At 49.0% G+C, this 14,493-nt stretch overlaps 2 protein-coding genes across 4 annotated transcripts in view; one reads left to right on the top strand and one right to left on the bottom strand.

Annotated features, from left to right (window-relative positions):
- IKZF3 (IKAROS family zinc finger 3) overlaps positions 1–5,154 on the bottom strand; it is a 35,870-nt gene extending 30,716 nt beyond the window's left edge. For 2 of the 3 annotated variants that reach the window (XM_027666339.1, XM_027666341.1), the window contains exons 1-4: positions 4,816–5,154; positions 3,874–3,985; positions 2,777–2,886; positions 2,303–2,365 (exon numbers count right to left, since the gene is read on the bottom strand). The gene's annotated coding sequence lies outside the window, so the exon portion shown is untranslated. Of the gene's footprint in view, positions 1–2,302; positions 2,366–2,776; positions 2,887–3,873; positions 3,986–4,489; positions 4,732–4,815 lie in introns of those variants that run through there. The other variant, XM_027666340.1, reaches the window with a different exon arrangement.
- On the top strand, positions 5,123–11,813 carry ZPBP2 (zona pellucida binding protein 2). Its single transcript, XM_027666343.1, has 9 exons — positions 5,123–5,305; positions 6,143–6,223; positions 6,710–6,835; positions 7,179–7,340; positions 8,040–8,258; positions 8,972–9,057; positions 9,624–9,801; positions 10,278–10,408; positions 10,894–11,813. Exons 1-8 carry the CDS (start codon positions 5,155–5,157, stop codon positions 10,376–10,378), a joined length of 1,104 nt encoding a protein of 367 aa, XP_027522144.1. The 5' UTR covers positions 5,123–5,154; the 3' UTR covers positions 10,379–10,408; positions 10,894–11,813.
- Positions 11,814–14,493: the final 2,680 nt, after the last annotated feature.

Genomic DNA, 14,493 nt, shown 5'->3' with positions numbered 1-14,493 from the left:
GCTGCTCTTAAGCACCATGCAGTGTGTGAAGTGAGCTCATACTGTAGCATGTGACCTTCTAAACCCAGCAGAATAATTCAGTGATTCAACACAGAATATCCCAAACTATAGAATATCCTGAGTTGGAAGAGACACATTAGGATCATCAAAGTCCAACCCTTGATCCAACAGGTCGATCCCAGCCCAGCACCTGGAGCTGACAGCAGGGCAGTTCTTTTGATGGTCACAAAACCAACCAGTCATGGAGAGAGAGAACCAAGGTAACGATGAATTTTGGCTCCAACATCTACTCTGGCCAGGGCCCATCTCCCACTCCATGACCATGCTGAGCCTCCTCACACTGGGCATGGAAAATCCAGGAGAGCAGGGTTATCCCTCTGTCCTCAGAGGCAGATTCCCTGCTGATCCCAGAGGAACTGAGATTTTACCAGGACCCACAGAAACACTCTTGGAAGCTACTGTATCCAGGGATCACACTGCCATATCCAGGGATAGCACCTACTTCATCCCCATTGTAACCACCTCAGGCACATTAATGAATCCTCATCCTCCTCACACACAGAACCAAAACCTGAAGGATTATTTCCAGGTCCTCTTGGACACATAAGAAATAAGGAATCCAAAAAAGAGACTTCTTAGATAACCTCAGTTGTAGTGAGACATTATTTTCTAATCGTAGACTATTCCCACACACTTAACAAGTTTTCTCTCCCGAAAAGACAGTGATCCCGACTCCATCAAGGAAACAAGGCTCCATTTTTAAGTGCTAAGCTGCCCCCAAATCCATTCTTTCAAAACATTAGTTACTCTTTCAAGCAGTGATAGTCTCAATTCAGTCAGATTCAATGAATGAAAGCCTTTAGCAAAGGAAAATGCATTTTTAAATAGGTAACTGCAGCTAACTTCAAATAAGCAAACTCCTCAAGTCATTGAGACAGAGCAGAATCTAAACTCTAGCCCTTGAAGCACTGAGTTGCAGTAACAATCTCCACCTCTGAAATAAGAAACCGAGTGATGCTTTGCAAGGCTTCTTTGCCAGGTTTGTTAAAAACACAAGAAATGTTGATTTGCTTCAAAAGGGAATCATTCTGCACCCCAAGATTAACTCCCGGCTTGGTTTTTGCTGGCTCTGACCATTACGGGCACAATTTACAAGTGAAAAGAAACCAACACATCCTTGAATTCGTTAAAACGCCAGAACAGGACCAGCAGATAAAGCGGGCCCTAAACCCCGGCTTTACTACACGCGCCGTGATGTCTCTGAAATTAAACAGAGGGGTCAAGCAGCCCCGCTCGTTTCCTGCTCAGTCGCTACACGCGATTCCATTTCTCCTCCGGAGCCCGCGATCTGCTCGCAGCAAGCGCCGAGGAAGCGGCTGGAGGTCCCCGGGGCGGTGGAGCCGCTGCGGGGCCCCGGGGTCCGGGAGGGGAAGAGCGGAGGGGGTCGTTTCTCACCTTCCATGCTCCGGCCGCGGGGTCCCGGCTCCACCTGCCCGCCCCGGGCTCGGCACTGCCGGCGGGGGGAGCACCGGCCTCGCCTCCCGCCCCGCTCCGTGACATCCGGCCCGGGCTCGGCGGGCGGAGAGCGGCGCCGGGCGGCGGGGACGGCACCGAGCGGCACCGGGACACCGGGACACGGGGACACCGGCCCCGGGACACCGGCCCCGGGACACCGGCCCCGGGACACCGGGACACCGGGACACCGGCACCGGAGGAGCTGCTGCTGCCGCCGAGCTCCGGCCTCTCGGGGTACGGGGGGCTGAGGGCGCAGCTCCTGTTTTGGGGGGCTGGGGGAGCCCCCAGACACTCCGGCAGGACAAAGAGCATCAGAGCCCGCAGAGCGTGCCCTCAGACACCTCAGACTGTATGGTAAAGTTAAATGGCTAAGAGTGAATAAAAGTTAGGTTCAGTCAGCTGTTTTTCTTAGCAGAACCAGCGTTGTTATTTAGCAGAAAGTCAAGGTGCAAAGATCTTTAATAAAAGAAAGCAAACACGAATTTCAAGGTCCTCGGGAATTGTTAAATGATGATTTTTGTGCATCTAGCACAAAATCCTGAAAGAGGCTCACTGCACACTGGGCCTGGAGAGGGCTTGGAGTGACCTGACCTGGTGCAGGATGTCCCTGCTGTGGCAGAGGGTGGCACCAGGTGACATTTACAGGTCCCTTCCAACCTAAACCCAGTTAATGCAGTGGCAAATGAAATTGGGATCGGAGCTGGGATGTAAATCCAAAGGCAGTGAGTGTGAGTTACCTCAGCTCAGGTGTGGGATAACAGCATGGAAACACGATTCTCCTACTCACTTCCTGTGTGGTGCCATCGACTCCTTCTTTAACTGTTGCTTTTCCATCACTTGCAAAACGATTCTAGAAATAAAATGTGAGAAAAAAAAAAAAAGTTATGTGGGATAATGAAGTCCAATTCTCTGCTATTCCAGACAATCTCTGTGTCCCCCTTCCAGAACCATTTGGGAAGGAATTAGGAAGGTTTCCTGCTCCTGTGAGCTCTGAGGAAGCCCTGGGACTACTGTGTGACAATTAAAAACCTCTGGTTTCCACCCCAGGATTATGCATGGTCATTTTCTCTTGCTGCCAGATTTGTTCTCCAATTTAAATCTTTATTTTCCATCACTTTTACCATCAGACAACCACTTGTGTCTTCTCTCTGTTTTTATTTTAAGGCCAGAAATCCAACGAGCCTGGTTTTGTCAGCCTGTAAAAATGCCACTGTGCTGACTGTGCCCCTCCTTTGTGTGATCCCAGCTTTGGATCACTCACCTTAAAGATCAGAGACAGAACTAGTGCTCTGCAGCCCAGGTAGCTCCTTTCCAGAGCCCTTCAGGTCCTTCACCTGGCTTTGTACTCTTGGCAGTTTCTTTACATATTTCCTAGGATAAAATATTCACTTTTTTAGTGTCTACTCACACCACAATCGAGTTTATGTCAGATTTTTTCTTCTTCTATCGTTTCCTACTGATAGAGCTTCTATTAACAAAAAAACCCAGTAATCCAGGGTTTAAGCACAAATACCTGAATTCACATTTTGTCCTATTAAATCCTCCCCCTGACACTCCCTGTTCCTAAAAATAACCAACCTTTTTCCCCCCTGAGCTTACAAGTCTATAATGACAATTTATCAATCTGTGACCTAGACATATTATAGATTTGAAAATAAATGAGTCATTTGGCTAAAGACACAGACTCAGAGTTTATAAAGATTCAAAACTGAAGCCAAAGCTTTATAGTAAAGATATTATTTTGTAATAATTAACAAGCTGGGCCTGTGCAGGACGTGAAATGAGTTATAAACATCCTTAGGAACTGAGGCTGTTCAGGCTGAAAAATGACTCGTTTATAGCAGACACGTTAAAAACTGAATCATTTTGCCCGCACAGCACCAGAGTGAAAATGTTCACTTTGAGTAAAACTGAGAACATTCAGCACATGGGAACGCAGGATCATCTGAGGTGGTCCCAGTTCTGTCCCGCTCAGCAGCTCAACGACATTAAAAATGAAAACCCTGACATAGTTCTTACACCTTAACCAACCACTTGAGTTAATTTCTTGGTCTAAGGAAGAAGAAATACTGAGTAAGACAATTTACCATCAATAACTTGATACCTTCTTTTCCAAATTTTTTTTCTATTTTTGGCAAATTTTTCTTTATTAAGGGAAACTCGTAACTTACGTGCCTTTTTTACATGGAAGCATTGAGTTAAACTTTCACAGCCCTCTACAAAAATAACTCTCATTCCTGCGTTGGTTGGTTCCATATTTGCTATGCAAATACTATGACATCACTTTTGGACACTAGTGTGGCCTGGGGCGATAAATATGATCAAGTTAATTATGATAAACATAATTTAGCTATTTACCAGAAGCCTGGCCACCGTTCCTGGTCTGGAGCATCTCAGGATGTGAGGTGTGGTCAAATGCAAGGACCCTCCTCTCCCTCTCAGTTTCCTGAGTGTTTTTGTATCACTGGAACTAGAAACAAAATATTTACACATTTAAGACTTTCAAAGTAAGTTTTCCAAAATATGTAACTGACTTGAAAGTTACTTGCAGTGATACTGTGGCATTTGGTTTTATTTTCCAGCCAACAGGACCTGCCTGGCACTTACTTCCAGTCACAGCAAGTGGCAGAACCTTGGAAACCAAGAAGGGTTTTGGGTTGGAAGGGACTTTAAAGCCCATCCAGTGCCACCCCCTGCCATGGGCAGGGACACCTTCCACTAGCCCAGGTTGCTCCAAGCCCATCCAACCTGGCCTTGGACACTTCCAGGGATGGGCAACCTCCCCTCACAGGGAGGAATTTCTTCCCAATATCTAATCTAAATATCCCCTTTTTAGTCTAAAGCCAGTCTCCTTGTCCTATCACTCCAAGCCCTTGTCACAAATCCCTACACAGCTCTCTTGGAGCCCTTTCAGGTGCTGAAAGGGATGTTTTTTGGTTTTAAGCTGAAAAATATGCGTCCCATAATGACTCACTCCAGAAACCTGCAGCTGGAGAACACCCAGTGCTTTCAGCCCCTCCGGAGGTGAAGCCACAGGATGTGCCCAGCTCTTACTTTCAGTCTTTCTCACAAGTGACAGAATCACAGAATCCCAGACTGGTTTGAGTTGGAAGGGGCCCTAAAGATGATCCAAGTTCCACCCCTCGCCATGGGTAGGGACACCTTCCATAGCCCTGGGCAGGTTCAGCACTGACACAGCCACGACAGAGCCCATTCCCTCCTCCTCCCCTTATACTTCCCTCTCCTTGTCCCACAGCTGGAAAAACCACTTTAGACTCAAAAGCAAAGCCCAGTACGCACTTTGCGAGCGATGCGGGGCCGAGGGGTAACAAGAGGGCGGGGTGGGTGTGTGTGGGGGGGTGTGGGCCGGGGGGCCTTCCTTCGCAACGGCCTGAAAGCGAGGAAAAAAAACCCAACAGAATCCTGCTTAAAAAGCACTGGAGCGGGGCAGGCGAGGAAGGAGGATGTTTTAAACACAGCTTAAAAAGCACCGGGTGTGGGCGAGGGGCGGGAGGGGTCAGAGACGGGAGCAAAGGACCCCGGTGGGGACACCTCCCTCCCCCCTCCCCCCCCCCAAGCCGTTTTCGTCCTCAGCCCTGAGGGGAGGAAAAGGGCGGGAAGCGGCGGGCGCGCGCGGGGATGGAGGCGGAGGGGGCCGTTAGCGCCCCCTCGCGCCCGCGGCGGCCGTTTGTGAGGGGCGGCGGGAGGATGGCGGGGGGCGGCGGGCGGACCCGCTGCCCCCCGGGCGCTCTCCTGGGCATGGCGGCCGTGCTGGCGGCGGTGGGATGGGGTGCGAGGGGTGGGGGTGCCGGGGAAGCGGGCACGGTGTGGCTCGGGGCTCTGCTGTGTGTGTGGGAGGGGGGTTGTCACCATAGAACCTTCCCTGAGAGTGGGCGATGAAGCCCCTTTAGAGGGGTCAGGGTGGGGTCCAGCAACACCACATCGGTGGGTCCCGCTCTGCTGTGGAGTGAACAGGTGTCCCCATAGAACCTTCTCTCACAGCAGGCGATGAAGCCCCTTGAGAAGGGACAAGGAGATGGAGCCCCTTGAGAGGGGACTGACACCCCACTGCCCCCAGACCCAGCCCTGCGACACAACAGTCAGGCAGGGCTGTCCCAATGTCCCCATGGCCTGAAAAAAACCAACAAAAAACCAAAACAACAAACCAAACAACAAATTCTAACAATTTTCACCCCTCCTGGGGGCTCTCATCACAGGAACCCTCGTGCCCGACACCTGTCTGGTGTTTCCCGAAAGGCAAAGACTTACAGAATCCTGAAGCCTCAGCATCTTCCATGGTCACCCTGTGACCATTCTGTGTTTCCTCAGGGTCACCCTGAGGAGCCTTCACTTTATAGTCAGGTTTTATAACTATTTTAGTGGCTTTTCATAAAGGGGAAGGCTCAGCTGGTCTGGAACCTGGTACAGCCAGGTCTGCAAGCTGGGCAATAAAACAACAAAAAACTGGCAAGTCAAAACCACAAGGTCCTGTTTGTTGCTAAGAAAAAAGTATAGGGGAAAAGGAAAAGTAAGACAAAAGAGACAGAATCCCTGCCAGGGTGAAATAAGTGATTAGCAATCAGACATTTAGATTGATCTCTCATATTCCAATTCCTTTTCTCTACAGTGAGAGCGGAACCGAAGGAAGAGCAACTTTCTATTGACTTAATTGGAAAGAATGAAGTTTATGGTGACACCAGGCATGAAGGTAAACTCATCTTTTTTCATATACCTATTTAGTTTTTACCGGAATTTGGAGTTTTAATCACAGGGATCGTTACGTAGCTCCAGTGGAAGTGACACAACCTCATATGCACAGTAACAAGGGAAAGGGGATGGGGATGGAAATACTTTTGTCCCACAGTGCTGCTAGAAGCATAGGTGAAAATTTAACATCTAAATGAAAATTTAACACCTAAATTAGCATATTTCTCAAAAATTTGGTGCTTTTTGTGCCCCTGGACCACAGTTTGTGTGTGGGATGTGAGTGTCTCCTCTGTACAGTCAGCACCAACCACACTGTGGACAGTTCCAGGATATTAATTAAGAACAAATGGAGATTAAAGATTAATCTTACACTTTTCAAGTCCAAACGGGAAAAATAAACTTTAAAGACATTTTTTTTTAAATTAGTGTTTTGGTGATTTCATTCAATATCAGAGTTTCACACCATTTACCTGAATCTGTATTGCAGTGAACGTGTACGTTAAGGTGTTCACAAACAGCCCATTTCTGGTCTGTATGGATTTGGCCCTTTCCCAAGAAAAAATAATAGATCCCAAGTACTCGTGGATTGGTCCAGATGGAAGACATTTAGAAGGTTAGTCCCTTTGTTCAGACTGGAAAAAAAAAAATCATGTGTTATCTTTGGTTCTATTCACACCACCCTGCAACAGGAGGTGGGTCCAAGTACTCCTTTGGCCCTTTGCCAGATTTCTCCACAAGCTCTGACATTAAATTCTGTTTCTCTGCTCCCTCTAACGATTACAAATGCTTGAGATTAAAAAAAAAAACCTGCAGTAAATCCTAAAAGTCATAAATTTTAGATCATTTCAGGCTAACACGAACCGGTGTCATTATGTACAAGAACAAGATCTCAGCTTCAAATGTTCTAAATGCATCAGAAAGTGAACTTTCCCAGTAATCTAATATTTCTGTTTTAGGGCAAAAGTATGCAAATATGACAGAGACAGGGAAGCTGATGGTGATGGGATTCAGGGAGTCGATGTCTGGCACCTACACTTGCACTCTGTCCCACAAAATCATTGAAACCACAACACAAGAAGAAACAGAAATTGTTCAGGCCTATAAATTCATGGTTTATGGTAAGTTCCCTAAGTCAGGAGTAAGCACATGGCCTTGTGCTGGTGCATTTGTGAAGTGCATGTTTATTGTAAGGCTTGATTAAAAAAAAAACCAAACCAAACCAAACCAACCAACCAAACAAACAGGCATTGGAATGGGCTGCCCAGAGAGGTGGTGGATTCACCATCCCTGGAGATTTTTAAACACAGATTGGACGTGGCACTGAGTACCATGATCCAGTAAATGGACTGGATTTGGACCAAGGGTTGGACTCGATCTCGGAGGTCTTTTCCAACCCAATCGATTCTATGATTCTATGATTCTATTCTATGAAAAAAATTAGTTAAAATTTTATCCCAGAAGAGAAAATAAAATTTTTCTACTTATGCCCACACACCCCCTCTCACAGTTTTGGAAAAAAATTTAAAATTCCTGCTACTGAGAATACATGGCAATAAAATAGTCTCTACTCTTAATAAGAACAGAATTAACTACAAGAATTCCAGGGTTATCCAAGATCTGGAAAGGAAGCTCGTGCCTCCCATGAGAGGGATCACCAAACTGATGTGGAACCACCTCTCTGCCCCCCCCCCCTCCTCCAGCTGCACTCCAGCCTCCTCCCACCACGTGTAACCACTGCTCGCAGCACAACAACCCAAAAAAACGCTGGAGAAACACTGATCACGCCCAGGGTTCACCCCCCAAACGTCTCCTCCCAGCCTACAGGGAAGCAGACCATGCCTACCAGGTGTTTGTTCGCTTCACCACCGCGCACTGCCAGCTGAGAAACAACGGCTTGTTCTTCGAGACGCTGGAGAAGATCCTGAACAGCACCATCGCCCACCTGACGTGTCACATCACACAGTCCTCCTACAAGTGCCACTCCATCAGGACACCGAAGCACGGCCTCCAGCACGAGCTCTTTGTTAATTTTCAAGGTAACCGACCTCGCTGCTTGTTTGGGAGGGATCCTCTGCTTTTATAAACACCCCGCGGGTACTACAAACAACATCTGAAAGGCAGCAGTCAGGAACACCTCTCAAAGTTATTTCCTCTCTGTTGTTGTTTTGTTTTTTGTTGGTTTTTTTGGGGTTTTTTTTGGAGTGCCTGTATTTTTTTCCGTTACCCACAGATGGAGCTAAAACGCAGGTTTTATGTTAAATTTGTAGGGTTGTACTTACAGACTTAGCAAGAAAGGCTATTTCCGAGGTGTGCAGCTGGAGAGGATTGTTGGAAGGAGGCAGCCCATAAGATGCCGTGCTTTTTTCACTGAAGTTACTGTAAACTGGTCGTATTTGGTTTTCATTATTTGATTTTTAGGACAACTAGGAAGCTGCACAGAGTTAAAGCAAGAGCCTCACAGCTCCTTCTTGACAATACAGAGGTTGTTTAAGTCAAGAAACTTTCATAAGAGACTGGGGACCCAAAGATTTTAAGTTTACATAAAAATTCAGCCCTTTCTGGAACCTGAGGGTGCCATGTGAGAACTTAGTTCCATTTTCTCAGCTCAGCATATTCCCACCACCACCAGTTTTATATTTGTTGACCTCTGACTCTTCCTGGGACAAAGCAAGGAACTGGGTAGAAACCACCAGCACCTAATCTGGCTTTTTCCCTTTTTACATGTGTTTTTTCTCCCCCCCATCCACAGTTGATCCGTTTGCACCAGGATGGGAAGAAGTTTGCCACAAGTTTCCTTACGACTGTGAAGATGTGACAAACATGAGAGCCCAGCAGGTTCTGTGTCAGTCACCTCGTGTCTTCTCTGCCTCTCTTAACACCCACCTCTGCCTCAGCTCCTGCAGATGTGACTGGTGGTAACCCAGCTTCACCCAGATTTCATGGGATTAGGATTGTAAATGACAATTCATGGGTTTCAAACAATTCGGTTCAGGGTGGAAAACGGGTTTAAAAGTCAAATTAATACAAATTGTTAAAGAATTAGTTTCGGGGAAAAAAACCCCAAACCTCATTATTTCCTTTATATTTACTCCTAATAAAGAATTACAGACTTTATGGTTTATAATATATTGAATATCCAGTTCTCTAAACTCAAATTGCATTTCACTGACTAAATAATAAATTAAAAGTAAGTCTACCATAGCCAACTTCTAAAATTGGTTCTCTCTGGCTTGGGGGATCAGCTCACATCCTGAGTCTGATTCCAGACCTCTGAAAGGCTCCCAGTTAAGGTGACAAGTCAATGTGTGGGAACCAGGACTACGAAGCACTTACTGATATCTCTGAACCGACACCAAACAACGGGCTGTGTTTTTAACTCTCCCAATGTTCCCGAATTTTAGGCAGCAGAGCGGATTGGGAAGTTTTTCCAGCAGCTGAGGTACATCCTGGAGCACGAGGCTGAGGCTGTCCCCACGATCCAGTACGTGGAGAACAGCTTCTCCATGACTCCCATCGACAGCTGCCGGCCGGGCTTTGGGAAGAACCATCGCACCCACCAGAACTGCGCCAGCTGCTGCGGTAAACACCGAACACCGCGGGGGGAAAAGAGCTCAGCCACTGAAACAGAGCTCATTAGTGCTGGTCACAGAGCTCCGGGGAGGAGCTGGGAAATATTGGGGTCAAAAGCAAGGATATTTCTGTTCATCCTTTGGGAAGACACTCACATTATAGATTCGGGATAACGATAGGGACGGGAAACGAGCTCGCGGGTGTAACTGCGTTTACCAGCAAAGGAGAAGTGAAGTGGAGTTTTCCCCTCTTCAGGTCACTGGTGAGTGACTATCCTCAGGATCCAGAGCACATAAGAGACAATCTCCTTCATGGAGTAGAAAACTCCCTGCTGTTTTCTAAAGTTCTTTTGCAGGTTAAATTGAGGGGGGATTTAGAGGCTCAGAGAGTTCACACAGAGCCTTAGGAAGGCTCATGGGGGTGTCTGACAGACCCCAAAGGTGGTGGTGGGAGCTGCTGGAACCCCGACTGTGTTCTCTCCACAGTGGTTTGTGGCCCTGGAACTTACAGCCCCAACAACGAGGTGACGTGTCGGACCTGCGCGAGGCCCCGGGTCAGGATGTACGGAGCAAAATCCTGCCAGTGAACTGACGAGCTGGAAAACCAAAGAGCAGCTGTGAGAGAATCCTTGGGGTTGTGGTGCTCTTCTCATTTTAGCTGCCAGTTCTGGAATCCTCCATTCCTTTCGGGGGGGGGGGGAAAAAAAAAAAGCATCCTTTTTCATGCACTCCCAGATTTTCTTATATTCTGGGACCCCCTTAGGCTGGAAAAATGCTGCATAAAGCACGGCGTTCATGCAAGGAAAAGCAATTAAACGGGGAAGGAGAGGAAGTTTGTCACGTGGCTTTAGTGCAGAGGCTGTTTCCTGATGGTGACACCAGACACACCACAGCTTTGTGCTGCTCAGAGAACACAAAGGAGCTACAAAGGATTCCGGGTGGGATGGCAGGTGGCTGTGGTGGAGTTATGTGCCAGGCTGGCATATGCCAAAATCTCCCTGAGCAGCTTCTAGCAGATATTAAGAGAAGTGTTTAATATTTGAGATTTAAAAAGCATTAAGCTTCCTCTCATGTTTCTTTCTCTGTTTCTGAAATATTCCAGCCAGGACACCAGAGTGGAGAGGGAAATAGAGTCTCTGAGACAAGAGAGAGGGTGAGTAACAAGTTGCAAGAGGATTAAGGACCAGGTTATGGTTCTCTCCTTGTCCACTGCTGCCCAGAAAGAAGAGGGAACATCCCAGATGGAAGCAGAGTCTGCAGAGCCTCTTCCACCTCCTCCTGCTGCAGCAAAGCCTCGGCAGGGCCCAGCTGGCCCCAGGTGCTGCAGGAGCAGATGATCCTCTCACACCAGCTGTGAATTCCTGACGAGTTCACCGGATGACACAAATTGCCAGAGCACTGAGCTAATGGGAACGTTTTCTTCCCAGCAAAGCCTCCCCCTGATCTGCTGTGGAAGGTCAGCAGCTGGATCTGCAGCCATCCATCACCCTGAAAGTAACAATGACCTGACCAACATCAGGACCTTCACAAGTAACTCCAGCTGCTCCCCAGCCTGGGCCTTGGAGCCCACTGGAGTGTCTGAGCCTGCCACGGTGGAGCTCCCAGACCTTGGGCTTTTAGAGCTCTTTTTTAAGCTGTTCCCTGTGGGAGTTTCTACCTTCCAGACTCACTTTGTCGAGGGACACCAGAGAACTCTCACCTTCCACACACAGAGCCATGGAAATCCATGCCCAGCTTCCCAGTACAGAGCCATTCCTTCCTTTTTTTTTTTTTCCCCCCTCATAAAGTAGGACTAAGTCAAGCAAAGGAAACACCTCCCACTCAACACCCCCAACTTCTTACAGCATCTCGAAATTCCTTGGTGGGTATTCATCCAAAAACGGCCCCGATTCAACCCAGTTTCACTTATCCACTGTGACAGGGACGCAGCAGGAGACAGCACGGGCACAGACCCCGCTCCGAGCTTTTCAGAGTCATTACTTATTAAATGCTGAGGAATAAAGTGAGCTGTTTTGAGCACTTCCACTGCCCTCGGGCTGATTATCCTCGCTGCCAACTGGCCACCGTGCCCGGCTCAGGCTGGCACAGATGAAGCAGCCACTGCTGCCCCAGACTCTTGGCCTATTTCAGCACAGAGGAAATGCCCCACACATCAGTTATGAGGGGAAAAAGCAGCAAGTAGGTACTGAGAGTCAGGGAGAGTCATGGCACAGGGTGCCCAGAGAAGCTGTGGCTGCCCCATCCCTGCAAGTGTCCAAGGCCAGGCTGGATGGGGCTTGGATAGTGGAAGGTGTCCCTATCCATGGCAGGGGGTGCGACTGGATGGGCTTTAAGGTCCCTTCCCACCCAAACCATTCCATGACTGGGTAGAAAAATAGGTCAAATGTTTCAAGTATCACATTGCAGAGGAGTTTGTGCCAATAATTCTGTGGAGGCTCATGAAAAAGTGACAGGAAGTGGCTTCCCTCTGACCTCCCCTGAATGAGATTCCCCTGCATCCAGCTGGAGCTCTGTGCCTGGAACAGCAGCTGGACTTTTTATTGCTGACACCACCCCTCACACCTCATCCCCTTCCCTGTCACACCTCAGGATTTACAAATCACTGAGCAGCTCTCACCTCACCTTAACTGTTCCCATCCCTCTCTACCTCCCACAGCTACAACAGCTCACGAGGAATTACGAGCTCCTTTCTCGCTGCTTTAAATCCTTCTCAAATCCTCTTCTGCCCTGGCTTCATGGGAGGGATCATGGAAACCTGGGCTGTCCCTGATGCTCTTGGTGAGCTGGGGAAACCCCAGCAGGGTTCAGCCCTTTGAACTCCTCCTTGAACCTGCCCCAGCCCCACAGCTCCAACCTCCCCCTGTGCCAAGGGCCATCCCAGCGCCTCAGGAGAGCTGAGAAACCCTCACAAATAACAAATTTAGAACCTTAAACTTCCTGTCCCCTTCTCCACACAGACCTCTGGGATGTCAGCACGTACCGACAGCACACGAGAGCTTTGAAACATCCACAAATCACAAAAAGAACAGGGATAATCTGCCAGCTGGAAGCTGCAGCCCATTGTTTTCCCATCAGAGCTGCCTGGAATGACCCACTTGAGAAACACTTAAGGAACACGTGTTCAAGGACTCACTGCAGAGCTGGAGTGGTGATGGGCCACGTCCGGGTGACAGTGACAACTCTGCTCCAGTGGGAAGGGTGTCTTGTAACGCCCTGCCGCAGCTTGATTATCCCACAGTCCAGATTTCCTTCTAAATTTAAGCCAAGAGCAGTTGGAAGGCCACAGAGCTGCCCAGGACACAGCTCCTGGCCCCTGTTCAGCAGGTTTTAAGGTGGGGCTGTGGAGAGGAGCCAGACCAGGTGCCCTGGGATTGGCACATCCCAGGAACTCATCACACCTGGGGTGGGCGTGGTGCAGCCCCGGGGCTAATCCGTTCCCCTGGGATTCCCCCAAGGACTCATCCAGGAGTCCCTCTGGTGGAAAATGCCCTGAAACAAGCTTGGCTGAGAGTTGAGGGTGTCCCTTCTGTCCCCAAGAGCCCTGAGGTGACACTGCAGGTGCCACAGCCCCACGTTGTTCCCACAGGAGGATGGGCACGAGCCCAGCCCGTGGATGCTGCCAGCCCTGTGTCTCTCCAGGCAGAAAAAGTACCCAGAAAGATGACATTTCCCTCTGACAGGGAAAACTTTGAGGATCCCAAAATGTCATTAACAGGCCCAACCTCACCTTAAAGGAGCAGCTGTTGGGAAATGATCCCTGGGCTCAGCAATACCTGGCTTGGATGAGGGACAAGAGGGAAATCCCCGGGGAGTCCGGAGGGGAGCGTGCGAGTGGCTGAACCGCCGAGCTCTGAACCACAGGCACAGGAAATGCTGCTGTGATTTTTAGCTCTGCTTCGCTTTCCTACCCACTGAAATCAAATTTCCTCCTGCCCAAGCCCAGTGACCACACGTCCTGCCCAGCAGCTTCCCTAGAACCACCGGCACTGTGGGATTAGGGAGCACTGTGCAAGCACTGAATGGGGATGATTGGTTATTGGCAGCAGAGTGGCTGGAAATGGGTGTTTCTGGAGGGAAAATAAAGAAATAAAGTCCCCGAGTGAAAGGCCGGTGATGAAGTGTAGCCCGGCTCTAATCCCAGTGTAAACACTGCCATCGCTCCTAATTATTGACAAACATTTTTCTAATTGTGGAAATTAAACAATTAGACATCCTTCCTTCCCTCTTGGAAATCTAATCAGCCCAAAGTTCAGGATGCAGCCTGGAGCTGCCGCTGCAAAACACGCTGCACTCACGGGCTGGGAAAAACAGGGCTTCTCCCAAAACCTTCTCCCAAAACCCTTCTCCCAAAACCTTCTCCCAAAACCTTCTCCCAAAACCCTTCTCCCAACATGTCCCCCCAAAGCTCCCCCAGCCCTGGCCCCGTTTTTGGAAGGACAGATCCATGGGCAAGGTGTCAGATATCCCAGAGGCTCCCCAGGAGCACTGCTCTATCCCTGTATTCCCAGGGATTTCAGGGCCAGGCAGGCAAAGAGCCGTCCCTGCCAGGAGGATTCAGGTCGTAGCTCTTGCCCCAGTGACACATTTCCCTCCATCCTGGAGAGGAGAGCAGGGAGCGGGCGGGCAGAGCTCCTTGGAAGTTAATAACGGAGATTTACCGGCGCGGGAACGCCGAGGAAGGAGGTCACGCTGCTGATGCTCC

The sequence above is a fragment of the Corapipo altera genome, unplaced genomic scaffold, assembly GCF_003945725.1.
Source record: "Corapipo altera isolate COAL_440 unplaced genomic scaffold, ASM394572v1 200, whole genome shotgun sequence".
In the NCBI taxonomy this organism is placed as follows: domain Eukaryota; kingdom Metazoa; phylum Chordata; class Aves; order Passeriformes; family Pipridae; genus Corapipo; species Corapipo altera.
This window is presented reverse-complemented; position numbering and strand designations above follow the sequence as displayed.